Genomic DNA, 25,676 nt, shown 5'->3' with positions numbered 1-25,676 from the left:
ATATGGCTGCGTGGTGGGTTGAAGTTGAAATGGGAACAGATGTCTTCCAAAAAGTAGTGTAACCATTCCCCCAAACTGGAAGAAAAATAAAAATGACTTCAGCCTGTGCTGACAGGTACATGCAAATCTAACCTGTAATGCAGCGGGTGGATCTCTATACAGAACCATATAGGTTGGAATGGACTTTCAAGATCGTCAGGTCTGGGAATCAAACTGACCTACTGAGTCCCATCACTGAGCCGCGTCCCATGTTCTCTGTAGTGAACAGTGAAGATAATGAAAAGAGAATACATGGTGGAATAAATGAGAAATTGTGCTATGACTTTATTTTTTTTTAAGTATGAATGAATTACTGTTGGCTCTCAGTACATGATCTGCAAAATTTCCTGGAATATGCATGTCCTGGAAGCCTGAGACTCCCTGGATTTTTCAAAACCAGGTCAAGTCACATGAAATAGATGAAACTCAGTGCAGGGCAGCGGCAAATGTATGTCTGCTGGGCTTCCAGATCAGGTGTGGTGTGCTCAGTGCAGGACTACGGTAGGCAGCTCTGGAGCAGTTGCAATGAAAAGCAGTGTGCAGGCAGTAATTTGCCCAAAGGAGCCTTCGGGAGTTTACAGTTGTGCTGTGGGTGGTTGATGCATCTGACTCCGTCGTGGCTTATTGTGGCGTGTGTCTGAGCTGGTCAGGACTCCTAGGTGCCGAGGTAGGACGCGGGGCTGCAGAAACGATGGGTTTGGCCATCTCTTTCATCCCTGCAATTCAGGCAACAGCCTAGCCGTGCATTTCGAACGCCTGCTTTTGTCTGAGGAGCAGCCTGCCCTGGAGTAAGGGCACGCACAGAGGTGGTGTACTGTGTGTGGCCAGCTGTCTGCCAGCACCCACCCAGCCTTGCAGTAGCTGATCCAGAAATACCTTTTTTTTTTTGCCCCTTCCTTGTTGTGGTACCCAAACAGAGGATTTCGGGAATTGGGTATTCTGGTGCCTCCTCTGGAGAAAGGGCACCAAGCGCTGTATTAGCCAGCTGTGTAAAATATAAAATCTATACGCAAGGGCAAATTCAGCAAATGGAAAAGGTAATTTAATGTATGCCTGTAGAGTCGATAAATGATAAATTGTTTCAGTAGCAGCGCGCAGCCTCATGTGGAGCAGGTGGCTTGGATGTGCCCAAGAAGTGAACGTGTCGTCCCTTCTACCCCGTCCCCCTCAGCACAAAAGGGTTCCTAAGAAATAAATGTGCATGTTTGAAAGCCATGAAACTATAAACTGGAGCATTTGCTGCGATTGTGTCTGCGCAGGCCCTGAGCCTGTCTACTTTGAGTTTCCGAGGGCCTGCCTTGTGCTCAACAAATGGAGGAGAGGCGACTTGCGGGTCGGGTGTGAGCTCAGACGGTGCCACACGTGTAGGGTTTTAACAGATTTTCAACCATTAAAGAAATGGTTCATCTCATTACCTGTTACATGTGTATTTTTAACCTTCCCCCCTCAGTTTTGAATATTTGTCACTGTTAGTACTGAGATCATTTAACAAACAAACAAAGGTATCTGAAACTGATAGGGGATTTGTGATATTTTTACACGCTCGTGGTTTTTGTTTGAAAAACACGAGCTTAGAAACAGAAGACCAGCATTGCTGTGCTCAGCTTACCACCTACTGAAGACAAGTTTTCCCTGTAGGTAGTCGCAACACCTGCGTGTGTTTGAAATATTAGTTGGCAATGAGTACTGAGAGCTGCCTACAGATTTCAGTCCATTTCTTTGTGGCGACATTAATTTTCCTTACCTGTGTTTACTGACTCTTGAGGGCTGCCTTTTAACCATTGCAGCATGAAATGAGAATATTGACAGCTGAAAGATTAGAGGTAAGAGGAGGTGTTAGCCTTGGTATCAAAATAATAATAAAAATATTAAAAAAAAAAAAAAAGCATAGATGTTGCAGTTGTAGTGTAGATGCTTGCTGACAAGGGGAGGAAGGAAGACCACTGAAGGATGGGCTTGCATGGCGCTGGGCAGGAAGCAGATGCAGGCTTGTTAAGCAGCTGGCCCATGGCTCTGGTACCTCATTTCGGCCCCTCTTGTGGCACACAGAGCCCGTAAAATTTCCATGATAATGTCTCTTATTTTCTTTGCAAAAGGCTGGAGGACAATATATATAAATAGCCGTATCAGTAGCTAGAGGTCAGCGTAAATTTTCAGTGTTATTTAAATACGGCGCTGCAGAAGGAGTAATTCTGGATGATTACTGCTGGTTTTAAGTCAGACGGAATAAAACTGCAACTAGTTTTTAGTTAATGTTGCATGGACTGAAAATTGTCGTAATTTGCTGGGAAACTTCTGAAGTGGCCACACTTCCCTGATGTGGGCAAAATGTGTCATAATCATGAGCTTTTGGTGTGTGTTTTGTGATAAGCTGATGTCTGCTGGCTCTGGCAGACAGTCAGTCCAGAAATCCAGTGGAAATGCGTTCTTCGTTTTAGAAGGACTCCTTCCTCACTAGCTAAAGTTTCCTTTTGCTTTCAAGCTGCAAGGACTTTTGCCTGATGTCCCTGAGTGGTGTTCTTTTTAGAAAAGAAACTGAAGGCCAGCAGCCAAGAAAGCAAGCATTTAACTCATGAAGGCACTGCTGCTGTCATTAATTTTGCACGCGTCAGTGTGGTGTCGGTCAGCTTGACTACCGACAAAGAAAACCAAAGTGTTCGCATAAATCACTTTATTGTCCTAACCCAACCTAATTAATGAAAGTAGGGTTCCCATTCTAATGGAGCAGCCCTTCCTGCGAGACATCTGCCTCTTTTCTTAATGGGTTTAGCCTTCCCTTCTGCTGTAGTGGGGAAGAGTTGGTAACCGTAATAATGCTAAGTCTGTCTCATGGTCTTTCAGGAGCTGGTTAGGCACAAGTGGACTGTAAAGCTTAAATTTCCAAAAGCAGGGGATTTTTTGTCCTGGAAATACTGTCCGCAGACCAAAGAAAGCGGCGACATTTCTGTTTCTGGAAGTGGCCTGGACCTGCTCCCTATGAGCAGCAGAGAGAATTTCGAGATCTGCTCCTCCAGTTGATTCATCGACACGCTCCCTGCACAAAAGGTTTGATCTCAGTTAAATTAATGCAGTCACGCAGTGAGCTCCTGACCTGTTCTTGAACTGTGGGGCTGAAGGTGACTAAGGAAAATGAGCAACTTTATCAATGTCAGTGTGCCAGAAAGAGCTGCGGACACCAGCAGATGCTCCCAGATAGGGAACGTCTGGCTGCTGGTGGGTGTGAAGTCCATGTATTTTTTTCCCCCCTCTAGGTGAGTTCTGTAGGTAAATGTAGAATCTCATAGTAGTACAGTTTGGGGGCAAAAATACACCTGTACTTTGCAAGCCTTCCTTTGGGTTTGATCCTTACTCCAGAACGTTTGCTGTACTGCTTTGACCATCAATAGAAGTCACATTCGTAGCATTTGTCTTCTGTAATAAGCGTATTACAGTAATTCATTGCAGGATGCAAAACGGGCTTACAGAGCTCTCAAGGAACAGCCCAGAGAAAAGGGATGGAAGGAAAATATGGGTTTCCCAGTCGTATTTTCAGAAATCTGACATTGGAGCAGTTCACCTCTTGAAAAAGAACTCCACCTTAGGTCAGGATATTTTACAGACCCTTGTGGATGGGGTGGCTTCCTGCTCATTTACCTCCCTGTGTCTTGCTGGTCACTAAAGGCATTTCTGGGGCTGTGTTGACACTGACCATTTCCTGTTGTGCAACAACAAATTAAAGTTTATTTTGAGAGGTGCTGCCCTGTCTGCCGATTGCCGGGGCAGCGGCCATGGGCGGTGGCTGTGGTTAGGAGAGAGGTGGCACTTGCAGTGCTGTCACGCTCCTGAGTAATGCTGTACGTTTGCAGATGTGGTTGTGTGCATGGCCTCTGGTTAAATGGGCATACATCTGGTCTGCTAAAGGTTTTTTTTAATGGTGTTTTCCATCCTTCTTCTGTATCTTTTGCTAGCAAAAAGAGTTCTAAGAAATGCTGGTTGGTTTTTTTTTAATTAAACTTTTGTGTGTTCTTACTCCGCTTACCTGCAAGGTGTTTTTACGTATTGGTAGAGGGCACTTTACTTTCTCACTTCTCAAAATCGTGGTGAAACTGATAGCAGGCACCTTTCTGGGGACACAGAGGGGGAGCGAAGGGTTCGGGTGGGCTGGGACGTTGTGGGCAGGCTGAGTTGCAGGGCTGCTGCTGTGAACGTGCTCTGCTTGATCTCTGCTCCGCTGTGCCCTGGCAGGTTTGTTAGCCATAGCCTTTAGCTGCTGCTTTGACAGTGAGTGCAGAGCGCTGCGATGAGGTTTTGCTCTCGAACTGGAGAGAAAGTGGCAAGAATGAAAAGTGTAAGGGAGCAAGGGAAAAAAAGGCCAGGTATAACTGGAACCAGTGGGAAGGAAACACCCAAAAACTTGAAGAGCTGCTACGAAAGCAGGGGTTGGAGGGGGGTGGGTGGTTGGGATTGTTCTTTTAAGTTGAATTGCTTGGGTCATGTTAGTGTGAGGGTGGGATAGTGGGGCTTCTCATACCTACCTCTCTTCGGTCTCTGATAATACATGGCACTTCTGATGTCCCTAAATCACTGGAATGCAAATCTCAGGGCAGTCGGAGCGCTGCGTGGCCGGGCTAACTGCGGGGCTTCCTTGGAGTGATGGAGTGGAGAGGAGCCTTCCTCTTCAGGTAAACTGCCCCAACGTACAGTAAGGATTGGAGCTACTTCAGTGTCATTCAACTGGAAGTCCTATGGAGGTGAACAGATTGCTGGGCAAACGTGAGCTCTGATCTGAAAAGGTGCTTTTCGAAGTCTGTGCCTTTATGCCAAGCGGAGTACGGCACCCCAGTCATCTCCTTTCCCTTTCGTTTGGCAGTTGGACTTGCTGAAATCCCTCAGCCCCAGCATGGACATGGAGCTGCTGGCAGTGGAATTATTCTGGAAAATCTCCCGCTGCCATCATTTGCTCCCCCTCTTCCTCCATGGGTTTTATGTCAGTTAGCCCCCACTCTGTTTCCTCCAGAGGGATTACTTGAATTCAGCAGCCTGAGACAGCTAACCATATCAAACAAATTGCTGTGTAGGCGGCTGAATTAATCTAGCCCGTATCTTCCCAACAGCATTCCTGCTGGACAGGAGGCAGCACATGCTATGGCCAGTCTGAAGCCACGTGTTTCTGATTTCTTTGGCGAGCTCAGGCTATATACGTTAGCAAGGTATTTTTTTTTTTCCATCAGTTGTTTCTTTTGGGAACTCGTTCGGGTTTTTTTTCCTGTGCTCAGTTGCTGATTTTTGCTAAACTTGTAAGAACCTGAAAGATGTGAGAACTGCTCTCAAATTCAGGTGCTCTTGGCCCGCAGACTCAAAAGCTTGGTGGCCTTTTCGCAAGCTTTGAAAACGTGCAGTGTTGCTGTGGTGGGTCTTGGCGGCCACGAGCAGGAGGTGGGGAGGTCCAGGCAATGTTTGTGCCTGGGTTTTGTACTTCTGTGTGTTAGTTCTGCCTGGAAGGTGGAAGTGGTGGTGTCCAGCCTGAATCTCTGAAGTCATCTGCTAGAACTTGTGATGCTACCGTACGTCTTGTGAGAGTCAGGACTTTTCAGAATTTACCAGAGCAATGCAATTAGTGACAGCTTCAAAGACTTGGGGAGTAAAAAAGGAAATCCCCAAGTCTTTGACTCCGAGTCAAAGACTTGGGGAGTAAAAAACCAAAATAAATCCTACTGGCAGGATTCAGTCTGGAAATCTGAATGCTGAAAGCAGTGAAAAACAGATCTCTCTAGTTTAGATGATAAAAACCAATGAGAATTACAAGGGGGTTGGGGCAATCAATCTCCAGGCTTTTTTGGGACTTGCAGTACTGTGGTTCTGTAGCTCCTCAAGCTGTCAAAATCCTTCATGATTTTGCCTGTGGCTCCATTTCACCTACAATATAGTTTTATTAAGATATTTACCCTACACTTGTCATAGTTCACTGTGCCAGTTGGTGGGATTTGTGTAGTTCCTGAAATGCTGTTCCTTTTTTTTTTTCTAGTTGAAAGTGGTCAATTGCTTTGAGACAATTAAAATAACAGTAAAATGTGTTTTGAATTGGAGCAACTGTTGGTGAAAGGACACAAGTCGAAACATTTCTCATAAAACTCTTAGCTTTTTGGAAAATGATTATACAATTCCAGGAAACAAAATGTGGCCTTTCACGCTGGAAATAGCTGAGTTTAAACAGTGGAAGGCAAAGAGAAGGGGAAATAAAATGAGGAAGAAAAGATGGGAGGGAAAAGAAAGTGCAGGTTATGCCCTACCTTTGCTTTTCAGAGTAGATATTGACCATGGCCAACCTAGTGGGAATTATTAGCATATCTAAGCCCTAAGTTCTGTAGATGAGGACATGACCTTATTAAATGTATGTCTGGTAGTACTTACCTTCCCACTTGTTTTGTGTTTGTTCTTTCTTTATTATTTTTTTTTGTCAGACCTTAAAAACTGCTGTTTTGGGTCTGACCAAGGTTTCTATTTGATCCAATATCATCTGACAAGAGCAGAAGCTTAGGGCGCACATCCGTGCCTGGAATTTTACCCATCTGCTGGTGGCCAGTGCTGTATGGACCGGCTAGAGTTTAAGTCGGGACCACCAGGTGAGCAGGTTCCTCATGGACCTGTCCCCCCACTATGCCCTCTGCTGCCGCCTAGTTTTTTTGTAAACAAATGGAAGTTTTGTCTGAAAGCTACTACTTTCTGATATTTGAAATGGTTTCCTATAACGTATCAGTTGATCATTACCAGGTCATAATTAAAATTCAAGGTATAGGGGTCTCTTATCACTTTTAGTCTTTCTCTTATACTTGAGGCACCTGAAAGCTGCTTGGGGCTTGCGATCCCATTGTTAGCTGTCAAACATGCGAAGAGGAAAAGCTCTTTATACATGGTTCAGTCCTGCAATTCAGTGTTTTGTCAGGCCACAAAGCGATAGTGACTTCATTTGTGTTGCACCTACAGATGTTGTTTGTTTTTGCAACATTCTGTGCATCAGTGTAATGGTTATTACAAAACAGGCTATCCATTTAAAATGAGAAACTTATAATTCATGATCAGTGGGATACTCTTAACAGATAGATCCTGCTTACATCACTTTTTGGTGGTCATTATGACTGTTGAAATAAAATCAGCGAAACTAGACTGTATGGCTTGAAAACTCATCGCCTCCTAGGTGTTAAAAGCTTGCAGACAGAAGTACTGGAAGGGACTAGGAGAGGTCATCTTACCCAATGCTTTTCCTCTGGGTATTATCACCTAAGCCTAAATCTTTAGCAGGTGCTGAAGCTGCGAAGAGCTTTCAGCAAGAGGCACATTGTAAAAGCTGTCTCTAATCTGTTGCTGCAAATACTCAGTTTACAAAGAAATCTGTCATTGTTTTTTCAATATTTCATCAATATTTTTGCTTACCCTGGCTAGGCTTTTAGTATGCAGTTAGATGGTTTTTAATACCTCTAAGACTGACTAAAACTTTTTAATGATTTGTTTAACAGTTATCTGTAACATCATTAAGATCATTTAGACTTCTGTGAGAGATGACAGATGAGTAGAACATGCTTAGTTGCTTAGTTGGACCTGGTGCTTAGGGACATGTCTTAGTGGGTGACATTGGTAGCAGGATGGTGGTTGGACCAGATGATCTTGAAGGTCTTTTCCAACCTCTCTGATTCTCCCACCCCTAGCTGTGAGCCGTGGTTGTTGTAGATGAAGAGCAACAGGAAGGAATGAAGCCACTGAGAGAGAACCTCTTGTAGGTAATGACCCCTGTCAACAGAAAAGTGGAGAAAGCTTTAATTTTACCTATTAAATCAGTACTTAAGTGTCTGCAAGTGTTTTCTGGGAAGTAACAGTCATTACCTTTCCTAATTGTGTGCAGTTATATGGACTTTATATTTACATTTATTTCCTTGTTAGCCAATAGACTTAGTTTCTTGGCATGTTCCACTCTGTCCTGAAGCTTTTATCAATGCATTTACATTGTACATTTAGTGCAATTACACTGACACTGCATAATCGTTTAAAGTAAGTATTAGTCTTTAAGCTTGAGAAACAATCACTAGTGCTGCAGAGATTTTGTGTGTGTCTCAGAGGTTCTGAAAAGATCATTCAGTCCCACCCTTTCTTATCTCTCTGCTGTGACAACTGTGCTCTTGTCCTTGAAAAAGGGTTCTTACTGGTTTTTTCAGAGTTGTGGGTGCTCCTTTGTGGGAGTGATGTCTGTTCTTGAACTAGTTCTTGGACTGGTACATTCTTATCTTTTTTTTCTGAAAAAGACAACCTAGAGATGTAAACCTGGGAAGGCTTGACAAGTAAAGAACTCAGTCTTAACCAAATTGAGCAGAATAACAGGAGTTGTCCTCTTGTCTTGTTTTAAAAACTGGAATACCATTTAGTCTTTGCTACACTCATATCTGTAGATACATTCATATCTTTAATGTATTCATATCTGTAGAGATAGTTCCCTTTGGCAGACAGTAAGAAATACTCTTCAGTGAGTGAGGAAAAACAGGTTGAAAGTGCATGTTCTTCATTACAATTGTTATAAAACAGCGACTATTTAGTGTAACTAGAAATCTTCTGAATTGTAATGACATCCTTACCTCTGAAATCCTGGCACTTTTAAATGGAAATCAATTGTATTGCTCACTTATTATAAAAACAAAACACAGCGGAAGAACCACAAGACCTAGTCTTCAAAGGGGTTACAGGTTCCTCCGAGGCTTAGGAACTTAGTATAATTTCGGAGGTAAAAACCTCGGAAATTTCTGAGGTTTGGAGTCGAAACTATGAAAATGGTAGGTAACAGGTACTTTAGAACTAGAAGCAAACAAGTGCAGCTTGGGATTTCCTACTAAAACCAGAACAAAAAGTCCTACTGTACTTATTTACCAAGCCTTGTAATACAATGTTATGAACATAGGCAAAGGTGCTTATAAAGTAAAATAAATTTGATTATAATATTTATGTGGAAACTATAATAGATGTTTTTTGTTCAACAGGCTATCAGCTGTAAAGGTCAGCACAGTATCTCTTACACTTTATCCAGAAACCAGACGGTTGTAGTGGAATATACTCATGATAAAGACACAGACATGTTTCAGGTAAGACCAGTTCCTTTTTTTTTAAGCAACATGTGAAACCACAGTTCTGGATTATATTCTTCTAGGTATTTTGTCTGTTCTGTGGAACTTTCATGACCAAAGCCAGTTGCCTAATATGAGAGCCCTTTGAAATTTTGCATTGTCTGTTCTCAAACCAGCGCCAGCACTGTCAGTATCCTTACTGCCTTACTCCTTTCACTGCTTTTTGCTTTTTCTACAAGGACAGTGTCACAATTGTATAAGTACTAGAAAAAAATGAGTAGTCTGAATTCATGAATAAGCACAAGAATGCACCTTTCCACCTACTCCCCACCCCAGCTTCCAGTTAATTGAGTAACTGGAGTAAAAAGGAAGTAGATAAGGAGTAGAGCGTGGGATAGGAAAGGGAAAGTAAAAGCAAAGGGAGGAAGGGGCATGTGGGAGCTCTGCATTGAAGGAGGCAGGCTGGTGATAGGATAATAAAACTGTTCCTGGAGGGTATGCAAATGTATCAAACGGTGTAGGGGACTGTGCTGGGTTTTCTCTAAGCTATCTTATATCCAACAGATATGTATTTCTGTTTCTCTGCATCATCTAGCATTCTGGTAACCTAAGCTACTTTATTGCGTAATGCTTGCTTTTATACTTGATAAACAGAAAGTCAGTAGAAAGTTAGACGTGAAGCTTGGGGGAAAACAGACATGCACAACCTTTTCCACTCTAGACTAATCAGGTCTGTCTTGTCAGTGACCTCTGTAATTAGGGTATCTTATCATGGATTGTTATCCCTCCTTGTTGAGCCTTTCAAATTCAGAAGGGTCAGCGGTTGAGTGGTGTTGACAGAAGAGGAAATGACTCTGTCAAGATGAAAAGGTTCTTACTTAATGTGGCTTCTGTTCTTTTCTCTGTGTAAGACTTTCCCAATGTGACTTAGGCATGATTAGGTCCAAATAGAGATTGAGAAGAAACAGTTTAGTTCATGTGCTGCTGCATGAATGGATCATTAGAAAATGATTTCACGAACTGAAATAGACTTTTGACTGGTGAAAAAGAAAGTGCAAGCCATCCTTTTGGGTTACTATCTGATATTTGTTTTCTCTCTGCAAGGTGTTTTTTGTGCTTTGAGTAGCTCCAGTGAAACTTTTTCTGTATGTCAGTAATTTCGAAATGCCATTTTTTCCAATTTCTGAAATGCCAGCTAGAATTTTTCTGCTTCTTTTATACACCAACATGAATAAAGAGGAGTTGCAAAACAGCTGCTTTTCTGGTTGTATTTTATTGAAGACTCTTGATTGTATAATAATGTAGTGGTAGTTACAGCTTTGGGTGCTGGAGGGATATCAAATAATGAGCTGGGGGGATTAGCTGTCACTAATGAAATCTAGCAGCATGAAGCGTGGAGATGCAGCACATTATAAAGCAGTGCTGCACAGACTGCAGTTTGGGTGCCTCTTCTCTAAGGCAATAGGTTACGGGTGCTAATCAAGGACACTTTGGACCCATACCAGGATTTTTGGCTCAGAGGAATTGTCTAGTGAAGTGTAGAATAGCCTGGCTGACGTGTCTTCTCCTGCTGCCCTTCAGGATCCCGATACTCAGAGCAGAGCAGGACCTTGCAGAGTATGCACTGAGCCAGGTTGGTCTGTGCTGGGGTGGCCGGCACCGGAGCACACATCTTCATAATGCTTTTCAAGCCCAGATCAGCTCTGGGATGCCTAGTGGAATGTCACACAAGCTTTCCTTTTGGCCCCTTTACTCACGTACTTCTGAGAGGCTGCCTATGGTTCGGGCCATTATCTGTCATACATTTGTAGTTAATGACTGGTTTGGCTTGTAACAGACCAGACTATCCCATCTTAATAACAATCCAAAACTTTTGGAGCTGAGTCTTGTTTGTAGAGCATCTCAGTCCTTCTGGTGACCCTTCAAATGGCTAGTGTGGCAGGGTTATGGCTTCTTTATTGTTAAAAATTTGTCTTTTCAGCATGGTTTGTTTCAGCTGTCATGCTGTGACTTGATCTCAGCTTCCCCTCGAGCTCTGTGTCCTGGTTGATGTTTCCCCTGTCTGTAGCTGTCTTTGGTGTGCTGCAGGCCTCGGCCTAGAGGGCCTGATGGCTGTGAAAATGGGAGAAGGAATAGTCTGATAGACTGCGGCAGTATTTTGTTGCTGAAGCCATTCTCAGACAGCAGCCTGAAGAGGCTTCTGTTATTTAGGTGAGCCACTGGGCTTTAGTTATTCTCAAGAATTGGATTCTGGGCAGTCTGAAAAGTTGCTTGAAGGCTGTCTTGTGCTGCCCTGTAGTACCTGGTGGTAAATTCCAATTGTCTGTATGGGTCCACAGGGTAAAACATTACTGCTGATCAACCATTGCTTGCGTAGACAGTCCTTGGAGCTCGCTGTTTTCTTCTCAAATGCATTTTCCTGGCTTTTGTAGAACCCTGGTAAGGACGCGGAAGCTGAAAAGGGAAGGATAATGCCAAGACCATCGGATTATCCCCAGCCACTGGTTACGTGTATTGTCTTGGGCAGATTGCTTAGCTTTTATCTGAGACTTTCCCCTCTGAAAATGGGGCAATAGCACTGTACAGCCTCACTGAGGTAACCATACTGAGGAATGTACGGAGGGTTGTGAATAACGCTGGCAGTGGGACCTGAAATAGGGAAAACAGAGGGAAGAGTTCTTGCTTTCTTTCTCTCCGTAGCCAGGGCACCACTTCTAACCCGTGAAGATTGAATCCATTCAGTTAGAGCTCATTTCTCTTTAAAGCGAGGGAGATTCGGTTCACAAAATCTGTCACCCCTTCCCTTCTTCCACTTTGAGATCCTGGAGTCAGTCCTTTCTCTGAAGGAAAACGTGAGAAGTGTTGGTGACCTGTATTCTGCAGTTCTTCAGAAACAAGCAGGAAAGCTTTGAAGACTACAAATGCAGAGTTAGTTTCTCACATTATGCTCTCCAAGCTTCTAACCAAGAAGAAACACGAGCAGAAGTGAGGCACGTATGGAAAATGTGGAGAGACTTTAGAAGGGGCAGTGAAAAAATCAGAAGGCATTGAAGAGCAGTGTCCAGGCTGTCTGACCATCCGTTTTCTTGATACCTTCTGTAATGAAATGAAAATTAACATATCTTTGTGCATGTAACTTACCAGTTCACAACTGGTTTCCTTTATGTATTTCTGTAGTGTATTTTGAGCACAAATGCTACTGTGGAGCTTTGTTAGTGATATCCATGTAAAGTTTGTTCATTTGATAACAAGAAGGATGTGCGAATGTTTCATCTGCTGTCTCCCAAAGGCAAGATGTTCCTTTTGTAATCAGCATATCGGGGAAAAAAAAAAGCAACCGCAACCCGCACCATTTTCCTTAAGAGTTACCATTCTGTTGGTGATGCATCAAGATGGGGTAGAAACTGTTCCTTCGTGGTTTGTTTGGACAAGAATGGATTAATTTATACCTGTTAGTACTACTAAAAGGAACCACAGTGTGTATAGCCAGTACCCTAAATAACTACCGATATATACAGGAGCAGCTATATTGCATATGAATATTGGATTTATTTGTGTTTTTAAAAAAAAAAAAAAGAAACAGCCCCACAGAAAATGCATGGTCTGCTTCCCCCTATCATCAAAGTGAAGTTCTGTTGAGACTAAGAATCTACAGCAGTTATGTTATCTGCTGGCAGGTTGTCTGGTTGTGCCTTGTCTCAGGAGTGGGGGGTTTAATAGCACTTCTTTGACTGACGGTAGACACTAGCAAATTGACTGACTGCCTGGCTTTTACAGCTCTTAACAATAACCCGTGGTGTAGACAACAGAAGCTGTCTGAGGCATCAGTTGGAAGATTTGTAGTGTGTTGTTGGAAGTAGCTGAGTGAAATAATACGGCGTATGGCAGCATTCAGAAGAAGAGTCCTGAAATGGAGCCTAAAAATTCCTAAAAAGAAAAGCATCCTATGCAATAGAGAAAAATGGAAGAAAACTGCAAAATATAATGAAGTCTATAATGAGTAGCTTTGAATAGTGGAAGGTGTGTAGTGACAGTACTCTGCCTGCAACATCAGATGAGATAAAATTGTTTTTCTGGTTGGTAAATGTTGATCAAATTTGTCATTTGTTTCTGAAGGCTTTCTTCTCTCATGATATTAAAATCCAAAATTCTGAGTTGAGATGGAGCATGGAAAAAACCGCTGAAGCGTAGCGCAATACTACATGGTCTGATCATTTAGGAGCTTCTTTCAAAAGACAAAAATAAACACAAGTATTTAAAATATTTGGGGCTGTATAGACATCTAACACAAATGAGATTTAAATAAATTGGTGCTCAAAATTTACTTGTAATCTCAGATTTTTTAAAAACAAAAAGCTTTCCATATAGATGTTAATATTTATATCTGAATATAATCAGATTTCATGGACAGATTGTTAGGATATGAGAGACTGGGAAACACTTGCTTTGTCATCCTCCAGAGAAGAACCTGTCTTATTTTCCCTTAACTACATCTAAAACCTTTGAGACTGATCTGTTTGATAGACTGCAACAGGCGGAAACTTGTTATGAACAGAATGACTTCACATTCATTATTGTTTGCCCTTTAAGAGAGCTTGCATGCAGGTTAGAGTCCAAAGTTACGAGTAAGCTGCTGGTCAGTGCTGACTCCTAGCAGGAGCTGCATTGGGTGGGACATAGGAGCCTGGTGGTGGTAATATTGTAAGAGGAAAAGGAATAAAGCTTTATAATTTTTAGCTTGAACTTGTCAAGCTGCATCAATCAGAAATGTCCTGTATGAAGTAGTTTCTAAACTCTGTCTCTTGGGTATTCTGGTAGTCACTTTCCGTGAAAAATCAAAGTGCGTACTTTTTGATTAGACCTGGTTTGGTACTTCTGTGGTGGTTTTCAGTGGCAAGCTCATCACATTTTCTACTTCAAGAACTGTGGTATGGAGGAAAGAACTGGATGTGTCATGTGAATTTCAGCGTGTGTTTAAGAGTAACACTGAAAAGTAGAACTGCAAGTATAGCAGAAGTATGGGAAAGATCCCTGTACTGTTGCTATCAGTTCAGTTGTGGCAAGGCTTAAGTATTAAAAATAACACTTTCCTGAACAATTTTTCTTCACTGTTTTAAACAGGCATAATGAATTGAGTTTGCAAAGTTGTTGCTGTTCATGATGGAACCGCATGTGAGGGGCTTTGAGGAGCAAGCAGCTAAAGCTGAGTGCAACTTCTTGGGGGGGGGGTGATGTGATCATGTTTAGTGAGGAGGATATTTCATACGAATGTGGATATTTCATACAATGTGGACCCTTGATAAGTAGTTCTATGTGAAAAATGTGCTAAATTCTGAGTTTTCTGTTTAATAACAAGGTGTCTAAAAAAGAATATTTTTCCATTCTTTGTTCCTCAACTCTACTTTCCCAGTTATGCTCAAATTTGACGCAACGCTGATTTGCTTGTAGAAGTACTGACGCAGTCTCATTGTGTTTGGTTGGCAGTCTAATCCCACTGCCCCTTTTTGTAACAAATGTTTCTGTTCCAGATGCCTAGATGCTTCCAGTTTTTTAGAATTAAATTTCATAGGTGGCAAAATTTAAAAAGAAACGAGCAAACAAAAAAACACCTTTCTTTAGAAGAAATAAAACACTGCGGATCAGTAGACAAGAATATTTTTCTAACTTTTTTATTCGTGCATATGCATTATTAGGAATAAGCTTAATCATATTGTGGGGTTTTACCTGAAAATTCTTCTGTTCTAGAACTACAGATTCTGAAAACATGAAGGTGGGTAGCTTTTTGTTATGATGTATCAAAATAAACAAGTTCTGGCTTTAAAATAAGCCCTTTATTTTCATGGCAAACTGACTTGAAACTAGACGTGAACAAAACTTGATATTTTCAAGCTAATTTTTTCTTAATTGAAAAAATTGGGCAAGCATGTGCATCAGTTGTAGTAAGTGAACATTTATGGTGCCGGTGGCATATTTGTACCTAGGACAAATGTGAAGAATACAGACTAGTCCCTAGTTGGATCTTGTCATCCAGAAATTCAGTAGACAGTAGGTTCTTGATGGCATCAACCTTAACGTGACAAAATCCCTGATATAACTTGACCCTTAATGTCTTGATACTTCTACAGCTCTTTCAAATTATACCAACATCTTTACTTTTTTTGCAGGTTGGGAGGTCAACAGAAAGCCCTATAGACTTTGTAGTAACAGATACTATTTCTGGAAGTCAGAATAACGATGAAACTCAGATTACACAAAGCACCATATCCCGTTTTGCATGCAGGATTGTATGTGACAGGAGCCCGCCATATACAGCAAGGATTTTTGCAGCTGGATTTGACTCTTCCAAAAATATATTTCTTGGTGTAAGTACCGCTACTGATTATGCTACATGTGAGCAAACTCCATTTTTATTCTTTTATTTTCAAGCCCCAAAATTCTCTTGTATGAGTCAACGACTATCCTATCGTTCGTTTTTTATTACTGCGGCGTACCAGCCACAGCGTTAAGCAGAAGCTGCAGTTTTATGTGCCAGATTTATTACCAGCATGGACTCTTGGTGATAGTTACTAATGAAGTTCTACTTCAGTAGCCTTTATTAAAGGGTTTTTCTTTAGGTTTGTCTATTATATTCTTGATACTCATTGCGAGTAAGCTGCTATTGTAGTTTTTGGTGCCGAAGACCAAGGAACATACTGGCCACAATATGGAAACCAGTGCACACGTTGCAGTGGTGTTCCTTTGCAGTAGTCGGGTATTTACACTACTGACCTTGGAGTAGACCTCAAGGTCAGGTTGATGTTCAGGCCCCAAGTATCACCTGATGTGCAGAGTTTCTTAACTGAGTTGGAAATAATATTTGAGATCGTAACTGGAGATGCATGAGCAAAAAATGTTGCTACTCTGACTGTGAAGGTTGTCTTAAAAATACTTTTTCTGTGAATCTGTGAGCTGCTGGGTGGTGATGAAAAGTTTTAGACACGACTAGCAAAACTTGGGGAAAGCTCAGTCTGTAAGCTTTTAGACAAACTTTCTTTCCCGATGTGGTTGTCACATGCAGGAAAAAGCAGCGAAATGGAAAAATCCTGATGGCCATATGGATGGATTAACAACTAACGGGGTGCTGGTCATGCATCCAAAGGGAGGGTTTACTGAGGAGTCTAAACCTGGAGTTTGGCGGGAGATCTCGGTCTGTGGTGACGTGTACACTCTGCGGGAAACCAGATCTGCTCAACAACGGGGGAAACTGGTAAGTTGAAAGCATCTGGTAATTAAAACAGAGCACGGGCTCTGAAATCAATGAAGTATGCATATGCTACAGTACATTCTTGCTGCTGTTCTGTTTCTGCTCATATAGAATGCTCTTTAGTTTTCTGCTAATGTCACTTTTCCAACTGAAATAGCATATTGTAAAAGCTAAACAAACTTTGCTCTTGAATCCCCACCTCTTTAAAAATGTCCTTTTAGGATATAGGAAGATCTGTAAGTTAGTACTGCAAAAGGCATCTCCCTGTGCACGTAAAATCTTAATAGTGTGCTTGCATGCAAAACAACTTTGAATAGCGCAGCTTCTATTTGATTTACCTACTACTCAGAAGATCAGAGAAACCCTGCCTAGTGTGCTCCTGTGTTACCCTATGGAGCATGATGGCTTTGCCTTTACCAACAATAAAAAGTTTCATCTGCCAGAGACCTGAGCAATACATAACTGGATAGAGTTCCTGTGAAGGGATGTGTCCACTTTCCATAGAAGGTGGGAGCACAGCACTCTTGGTCTTTCCCCTTCCCAAGATCTGCAGATCTTAGGAAGGAAAAATGCTATCTTTGTTCTTCCTTTTTTTTTTTACCTGCCCTTGAGGGGAAGGAAAAAAAAAAAAAAAAAACACCAACATGCAGAAGTAATCCAGTGAAATACACAGACTATCATATTCCCACTCAGGCAGATGAGCTTCCCCAGAAGTCCTCTGTCTCTGCCTAGGCTAAAGTATTGTCCCGACTGCAGACCTGGAAGATCCTTCGTGGTTTACACCCTCTGGTATTTTTTACGATTTGAGGTGAGACAAGAGGTTTTGAGAGCCTTCACAATGAACAAAGATGCCCCTTCTTTCTTGTAACTTCATCATTCAGCTGCTAGACTTCAAACAGTGACAGAGTAGCAGTGGAGAGGGATTTTTTTTTTTATCCCTCTCTTCATGACCAAAGTTGTTTTTGTGCTGCATCCTTGAGTTCCCTTTAGCTTGGTAGTGTTAGAGTTATCCTACGTGTTTGCACTGAACTGACTTTCCAGTTTTGCCACTTGCTTTGGTGAAAACTGACTGCTTAAAGGGGTTAGGAAAAGGGAGTTTGAATATTTTGTTCTGCTTTCAGTAGACAGCCTGCAGTACATAAATTGTTTTGCCATTATAATGGTGGGAGGCAAACGTTGCCTCAGGGACTGGGACAGACGATGTTGCAGTTGTGCCCTTTGTATGTGGTTAGCAAAACACCTTATTAGTGCTACTAAAAGAAGGCAATACGAAAACAAATAAATTCCCTTTCCTGCATCCAAAATGACTCGAATTCTCATTTAAATAAAAATTACATGGCACACTGGTATTGATGTGATCAGTATTCGTTGATTGGGTTCATAAAACCAAATGCACCCTGTATAATGAATTGAACACATTGCGTATGAGAGCTTTTTTCTTTTCTGTCTGTGAAGGAATTATAGGAGAAGTGCATCAAATCAAGGTTTCTCTCTACTTCAATTGCTGAGGTTTTTTTTTCCTGCTGGTAGTACTTTATGGTGGTGACCTTTTATCTGTAGTCTGTATTGTACTGTCTAGGTGTTTTGTGCAAGGATGATCCACAGTTAATCTGTGAATTTAAACTGGATTAGGATGTAAATGCCAAAGCAGTTGTCATTCATGGAATTCCTAGGCCAACATGATGACTTAATGTGACCTATTTAATGTCCAGGGTACTTATTTTGCCTTAGTGGTATTTTCTATTAATTTTCAATGTATAAACCTGGGCAGTAGGTCTGTCTCTTTAAATTTCATTTAATACATTTTCATCACTACGTAACTGGGAGCAATAGCACAATTTGCCTATGTTTTCGACATTAAAATAAACTAGAGAATATTTCACTGAAATACAATATGTCTCTAACATAATCCCTTGAAAATGTATCATACGTACCTGCTTTTTTTCAGATGAAAGAAGCCTTCAGGCAGTGCCCATTGGGGTTGTATTTGCATGCAATACCTCCCTGAATAAAGAGCTAACTAGTTTGGGGGTGGGGGGCTAATTGTTCAGAAGCTGAGGCTGTGTGGCTCTGGTTGCAGAATTTATTGCTTGAGATATTTGACTGGTAATTCACTGCTGTAGTGATATCTATGAAGGTACCTGTGCACGTAGCTGGTACTGCATTTGTCATTTATCCACAATATACCCGTGGAAGTGTGTTTCACTGTTGATGAGGTACGCTGGGGGAGTTCATGCTTCTGCAAAATGCTTTATGCTTGCCACAAGCCAAAAAACGGTATCTGAGGAGAGGACAGCTGGTCTGTCCTGGGTGTAGCTGGTTTTGGTCTAAAGATCTTCTGCACGAGGAGCAGCCCTCTGCCAACATACATCAGCAAAGAATTTCAGGGGAGCTAGTTGGGTGCTCTGCTAAGACAGTCCTAAGGGAATGGCCGTTTTCCTCTTCAGTCCGTGGTGACTTACCTTAAACATGAGAGGCATGCAGAGGATCAATCCTAGAGAGAGGAAAATAGCATGCTCAGAGGTGGGGGGTATTCGTAAAATCACGTTATGGTTTGGGTTGGCAGGGACCTTACAGCCCACCTAATTCCAGCCCCTGCCATGGACACAACCCCAGGCTGCCCCCAGCCCCATCCAGCCTGGCCTTGGGCGCTGCCAAGGATGGGGCAGCCACAGCTCCTTGGGGCAGCCTGCGCCAGGGCTTCATCACTGCCTTCATAGTAAAGAATTTCTTCCTCACATCTAATCGAAACCTACCATTTTTGTTTTAAAACTGTTACCCCCTGTCCTCTTATGAAGAACTTAGTGTAATGTAATACCTTCCCAAAGAATTACAGGAAGGAAAGCTGTGCATAATAGCTAGTATTCCCACAGCGTGTAACAGTTGTAAATTTAGTACCTTGTGTACAAGCACAGCATAAAAAAGACTCATGCTTATTATAAACTGAAATATAGGAAAAGAGATGAGATGAATTTAAAAAAAAACACTGGGGTTCCAGAAGGAAACAGTAAGGCAAAATTAGTTAGCATGCTAGGAAGGGTAACAGTTTGAGGAAGAGGACACATTTACAGCTCTAACTCTGTCTGTAAAAGGGGTATCTGAGATCTGACCGTCATCTTTGTGTTCCACCTCTAGGTAGAAAATGAGACCAACGTCCTCCAAGATGGCTCCCTGATCGACCTGTGTGGAGCCACCCTTCTGTGGAGAACAGCAGACGGACTGTTTCACACTCCAACTCAGAAACACATTGAGGCTCTGCGACAGGAGATCAACGCTGCCAGGCCGCAGTGTCCCGTCGGGTTGAACACACTGGCGTTTCCCAGCATCAACCGTAAAGATGTGGTAGAGGAGAAGCAACCTTGGGCGTACCTCAGCTGTGGTCATGTCCATGGCTATCACAACTGGGGACATCGCAGTGACACAGAAGCCAACGAGCGGGAGTGTCCCATGTGCAGAACCATTGGCCCCTACGTGCCTCTCTGGCTCGGTTGTGAAGCAGGCTTTTATGTGGATGCTGGTCCTCCGACTCATGCTTTCACCCCGTGTGGACATGTGTGCTCTGAGAAATCTGCGAAATACTGGTCTCAAATCCCACTGCCTCATGGTACTCATGCATTTCATGCTGCCTGCCCTTTTTGTGCAACACAACTGTCCGGGGAACACAACTGCGTCAAGCTGATTTTTCAGGGTCCAATTGACTGATATCACTTTGCAATGACCACAATAACGTTTTCTTTAACAATTTACTGTGAAGATTTTGCCACTAACTCTAGATTTTACCTTTTTTTATAATGTTATTAATAGGGTGGTAGGGTGGGGATGGGGAGCTGACAAGGAAATTGTGAGGGACTGTGGTGGAATGGGATACATTGATACCTGGAACTTGACAGATATCAGTGGTGTTGCATGCTCAAAAGCAGCATATTCATGAAGTCTTCTTGGTCAAATTGTAGTATATTTGTAATCTTTTTATTAGCACCCTGGATCAGAAAAATGATGTCTTAATGATTTTTTTAAGCTAAGATTTTTTAATGGAAAGGTTTTTTCTTCTAAACTTTGACAAGCCTTTAAAACCTATTTTTCAAATCTAGAAGGAACATACAGAATGTAACTGTCTTTAATTTGCAATATAAATTAACTTGAATAGTTTCTCAAGGAGCTAATACAGAATGTGTGGACAACCATAGGTGAATGTTCACTAGAGATAATTGGATATGTAAGAGAAAAATTAGCTGCCTAAATTGTAGAGTATAAATGCTATTAAAATATCTATTATGGTGTAACACGGCTGGCCAAAAAGGCATCAAGGATTACTTGAAACTGAGGAAATCCTGTTTGCATTGATTTCCTTTCAGTGTAATAGATATCCACTGTTCATTACGTATGGTATATGGCTGGTTTTCTTTCTTATTTTTCCTCCCTGTTTAACCTGCATCTGGTGAAACTCCTTTACTTTTTTACATAAATAGGTCTGGTTTGTAAGCCGGTGTTCTGTATATGTGTAGTCTGGCCTTTTTATTTCTGCTTAACTTGGCTTGCCCTAACTGCTCCTTGCATGCCCAGAACCATTGGGTTAATTGAGATGTGGCGACCCTTTAAAAACTGCATTAATGAAGGGGTAGTGCTGCAGCAAGATGGAAGGTTTAGGTACAGTTTATACAGAGCTTATCTACATGAACCTGAATTCAGGAAAGCACTTAGTTAATGTTTGAATATAAGCCCGTGGATGGGACTGTTTAGTGCTTCAATGGATTGTGGTTATATGCTGTTATGTTTTGAAGTAAAACAATTAAAAATAAGTTATTATTTAAGCTCACTTAGTAGCCAAAATGCTGTGAGGAGAGCATCCTATCTAGTTCAAGTGAGTGTTTTGTTCACTTTTCAACTTGCTGCCATCTGTCACCTTTTTTGCAGATTGAGATGTTTGTATCCATTTTTTTCAAATGTTTGCAAATCAAACAGCATTCAAATGTAATCAAATATATGTATCAGGGTGGTGCATCTGAAGTGGATCACTTGAAATTCCTGACTTTTTAAGGGAGCTGATAAATGTTTACTATGGAGATAATTAAATCAGAATTTCATATGAGATGTACCCCGCCCACTGTTAGTTTCATTTCATACAGAATGATAACTCTTTGATTTGTGTTTTTTTTTCTTTTGCTCTCTGTACTCTTGGTATCTGAGGTATCAATCTATCCAGGTTTAAAAAAAAATGGGAGAAAATTATAACACCTAGATGAAATAGACCATTCAAGCTCAGTTCTGTTTAATCAACTATAGCTTTTTGCTATATTTGTGCCCTTTGTATAAATATATAATTTATATGATTTTAATATATTCTGTATATATACTTGAATTGGCCTGTTCATATTTTGGTTGTAAAATTATTTTATAGTTAACCGTATAAACATTTTACAAGTCCCTTGCCAATGGTGATGGGATATACTTTGTCTGCTGCTGTTTTTAGTGTAATTTTGCTGTATAAATGTTCAGCATTTTAATGATTTGAAAATAGCTTTACTTTTCTTTTTATTCTTTTGCTGCTGTAAAGAAACAGTTTTGTTCTGCAGCATTTTCTCTAAAAATCAAACTGTACAGTTTTGTCCCACTCGGTGATTGGAAATAGGACGAACCTTGTTAACCTAAAACTATATGCTTCTTCCTAGTGCCTTTTCAATGAGATCCTCTTGTGATTCCGTATTCTGACTCCTTACTCCCACAAGCCAACCTTGTGGCTAATCTTCATCAAGAATGGCAGCCCAGCCAGGTGGGAAAGAAATGCCTTTGGGCCTTCAATTCCTTCTTACGGTTTCTGTCATAAACGTGAAGGTGCCTCTTCCCTGTTTATATTCAGCTCAAGTTCCTCAGGTTCCATATGCATACTGCAGCATTACTTCTGGTTAGCATATACCTCATCCGCGAGAGGCACTCTCACCTCCACCTTGTTCTTACTGGACTCTGAAATACTTAACCTTGTTTCTCACAAGAGATGCTATGAAAACACTTTCAGGAAACGTTTGTTCGCTGTTGAATTAAGGCCTCAAGCTGTGTGTTACTGCTGGGGGCCAGAAGTCTTGAGCTTCCTGTATGACTTCACTGGTCTGGGGTGGCAACTGTTTGTACTGAGCTTTAGCTGATCAGGACATGCATGCGTAGTCTCCTTTTGAGCGTAAATGGGTGTAAACGTGCAGGTTTTGAGGCATCTCCATTATCCAGCTTCTTTACTTGCTTCCTTTGCTGTTGCAGATTAATTGCTGCTTTGGGGCTTCATATAGCTGTACCCTGTGCAAAGTGAATTTATGATGCTAGAGGAATGCTCGCTAGAAATGCCAGCACACCATCAGGTCGCGTTGCTTGGCTTGCATGATGTGGAAAACAGGCTGATGGTTTGTATCAGAGGGAAGTGTCCTTTGGAAAGACTGTGCTTAAGCAAGATTTTTGTTTCTTTTGTCGGCAATTCTGTGTAACAACAAATACTGTAGGAGGGAAAACTTGCCTCTTATCTGGGGAACAAATTTCCACAGTTCCTTTGCATGAATTCAGGTACTTTGTCATTAACCAGTATTCAAATCTAGGGTGAGTCCCACAGAGCTGGATTTACTGGGAAGGCAGGAGAGTCTGTAGCATTATTTTTCTCAAACACTAGTGCCATGTATGCTGCTCTGACTAAATGACCATTTGGCTGCTTATCCCTTTTCTCCTTCCCTTGTCTCAATAACCACACACCTTCACTGATCTGGTAACTCAGCTGGAAAAAGTAATTTCTAGACAAGTAAGACCAATGCTGTTTGGAGTGACTCAATTTGAGAACCACACTCAAACTTTGTTTTGAAAGTTGATTTCATGATTTCAGTGTGATGATATTCCTTGTATACCATTTCAAGTGTTGGCAGTGTATTCTGTATGGATTTTTTTCGCCTGTTAACTGTTGATTCTATTTAAATGCTTCAAAAACAGCTTTGACTGCATAACGTACAGCTAAAAGTATTTTTCTATCTTAAAAAAAAAAGTCTGTCATATCCATGCATGCTGGAGCTGTAATGCTTTCCTTTTTCCTGGCAGCTTCTTGGTAGAGTGCTGAAGTCTCAATAAGCGGCTCAGTGGTAAGCGTTGTTCTTGTTTGAATCGTGTTCCAAATAGCACAAAGGAGTTAGCATGATACTGCATTTTAATCAAGATTTTTTTTTTCCCCCAAGTGTGGTCACTTTGTGCCTCGGGTACAGTAGTCGTACTGTACTGGCATAGTAATTAAAGGATTGGTTTTCTTCCTGAGGGTGGGAACGGGGCTCAAAAGAGACGCAAGTTGCTGTCAGCCTGGTTCCACGAGGGACAGACCGCCTTGAGGCAAAGCCATGCCAGGAGCTTTCAGACCTGGCTCATGCTCTAAAAAGCACTCGCTTTTGTTGGAAGTCCCAGGATGAATTGGAAAGGCTGGAACCACAGGTGGTCCTCCCAGGAAAACGTTCCTTGAGGTTCTAAGGACAATTCATGGAGCTGAAGGGTTCTGCCTAGAGCCAGGGCAGGGAGCAGAGGTGCTGAGTGGGGGCTTCCCTGAATTGCTGAGGAACTGCAACAGTCTCTGAATAGAATTTACTATTTTAGTCTGCACACCACCCAAAATAAACTGCTGGCTAGAACTGTGGTAACTCTCCTTTAGTGCTGTTGCCGAAGCCGATCACCTTTGCTGCTCTTTTTTTTTTTTTCTTTTGCTGACCAGCTGTTGTTCTGGAATTGGAAGCTTCTCCAAGACAGTCGTGTTTCTGTTCACAGACATTGTAGTCTTGTCACTTTTGTGGGGTTAGAGAACTGTTGGTAGTGTTCTGGCCATCATCACTACTGATTTTCGTTTAAATGCATTTTTAATAGGTTAGAAAAACCAACCTGGCTTGACTCCTGCTCTTGATTAAAGGTGAGCTGCAAATATTCTTTTTGAGATGGGCCATGCCTGTCTGTTCTTTGTCAAGGGTTGTTCTGTCAGGGGTGATAAATGCTGTTTTCCCCAAGATTGTTGCTGACTTGCTGCATGGGGTGTGAAGTGACGGCTCCCGTGGAATCGATATGTAGAGCTGTTGATGTGAAGAGGTAGGAAGCAGAAGTCTGTCAGGCGCTCGAGCTGAGCAGATGTGGACAGCCCAGCTTCTGTGGGGAGCTCTGGCCAAGGATCCTCCTCATTTGCTCAGTTTTCAGTCTCTCGTGAGTTCTTGGTTTCTCTCATTCTCTACTCATCCATGTAGTTGCAGGTAAACAAATAGAGCTTGAAAAGAAAACATGGAAGAAAATATTAAGAGATACCTTCAGGCTTGTTTCTGTTCAAGGAAAATGAAGTTACAAATGTCTATCACGGGTTTTTCTCAGTATTTTTCTTTTATAAGCACTTAACAAGTCTACACTTTGTGAGTTACAAGGAAAAACATAGAAGGTAAGGCTGATTTGGCGGTTTGGGGGGGAGGGTAGTTTCTAGGATGAAAAGTCGCAGTGTGCAAACCAAGTCCCACCGACTGCAGCAAACACTTTGATATTGCAAGAACAGTAGAGCGAGCCTCGACAAGTAGTAAAGATACAGCTTCACTTTGTGTTGATCAGCCTCTGCTTATTGGCAGCAGAACAAAAATAAGCTGCTTGGACAACCAAACTACAGACAAAACTGGTGGCTGTCGAGATTTTCTTTGAACAGGGCATATTTACGCTTTCCTGGTGGACAAGCCAGTCCTCAAGTCACCTTGAGGTCCCTTCTGTTTCTGTCGTGGTGATAAGGGATGGGCATTGTTTTATTCTTGGATCGAATACGTGATGAAGAGCCCCTGGAAGGCTCCTTCTTCCTGGGACCCAACCATAGGAAAAGCCTCATCCACACAGCGAGCCCCGTGCGATGGAGAAGTTATGTTTACCTTTGAACAGTGTTAGCAGCTGTTAAACTTCTGGGTATGTTTGTAACCTTGGTCTTTTATACACCACGTGAAATGGACTGAAATAATTTCTTTGCTGTTGTACCTGTGGAAGCACAAGCCATTTTACAGGAAAAAATAAAAAATAAAAAAAGTTATCTCAGTATTGTCATCGACTCCTTCAGTTTCTTCACCTGCTGGCTGGTTGTCAGGGTTTGATTTTGATTTGCGAAAACAAATGAATAATAACTTAAAAAAAAGTTTCTCCTACTCTCTTATCCCATTTCTTCTATTCCTTGACAAAAACCTAAACCTCTGAGGAGTCTTTAAGTATTCAAGGTAGTGGAGTGTATTCAGGTGTGAGTGCCCTGAAATTTCAGTTAATTCACTTCCCTGATTTTTAAATTGAACTGTTTGTTTTCA

General features: G+C 41.8%; 1 protein-coding gene across 2 annotated transcripts in view; it reads left to right on the top strand.

Moving 5' to 3' along the window:
- The window catches only part of PELI2 (pellino E3 ubiquitin protein ligase family member 2), a 76,313-nt gene extending 50,897 nt beyond the window's left edge, over positions 1–25,416 (top strand). For both annotated transcript variants that reach the window (XM_066998565.1, XM_048066096.2), the window contains exons 3-6: positions 9,039–9,140; positions 15,287–15,484; positions 16,180–16,368; positions 19,501–25,416. In XM_066998565.1, coding sequence (XP_066854666.1) covers positions 9,039–9,140; positions 15,287–15,484; positions 16,180–16,368; positions 19,501–20,067 — 1,056 coding nt within the window. In that variant the 3' untranslated portion in view covers positions 20,068–25,416. The remainder of the gene's footprint in view (positions 1–9,038; positions 9,141–15,286; positions 15,485–16,179; positions 16,369–19,500) is intronic.
- Positions 25,417–25,676: the final 260 nt, after the last annotated feature.

Source organism: Anser cygnoides, chromosome 5, assembly GCF_040182565.1.
Source record: "Anser cygnoides isolate HZ-2024a breed goose chromosome 5, Taihu_goose_T2T_genome, whole genome shotgun sequence".
Classification (NCBI taxonomy): Eukaryota; Metazoa; Chordata; class Aves; order Anseriformes; family Anatidae; genus Anser; species Anser cygnoides.
This window is presented reverse-complemented; position numbering and strand designations above follow the sequence as displayed.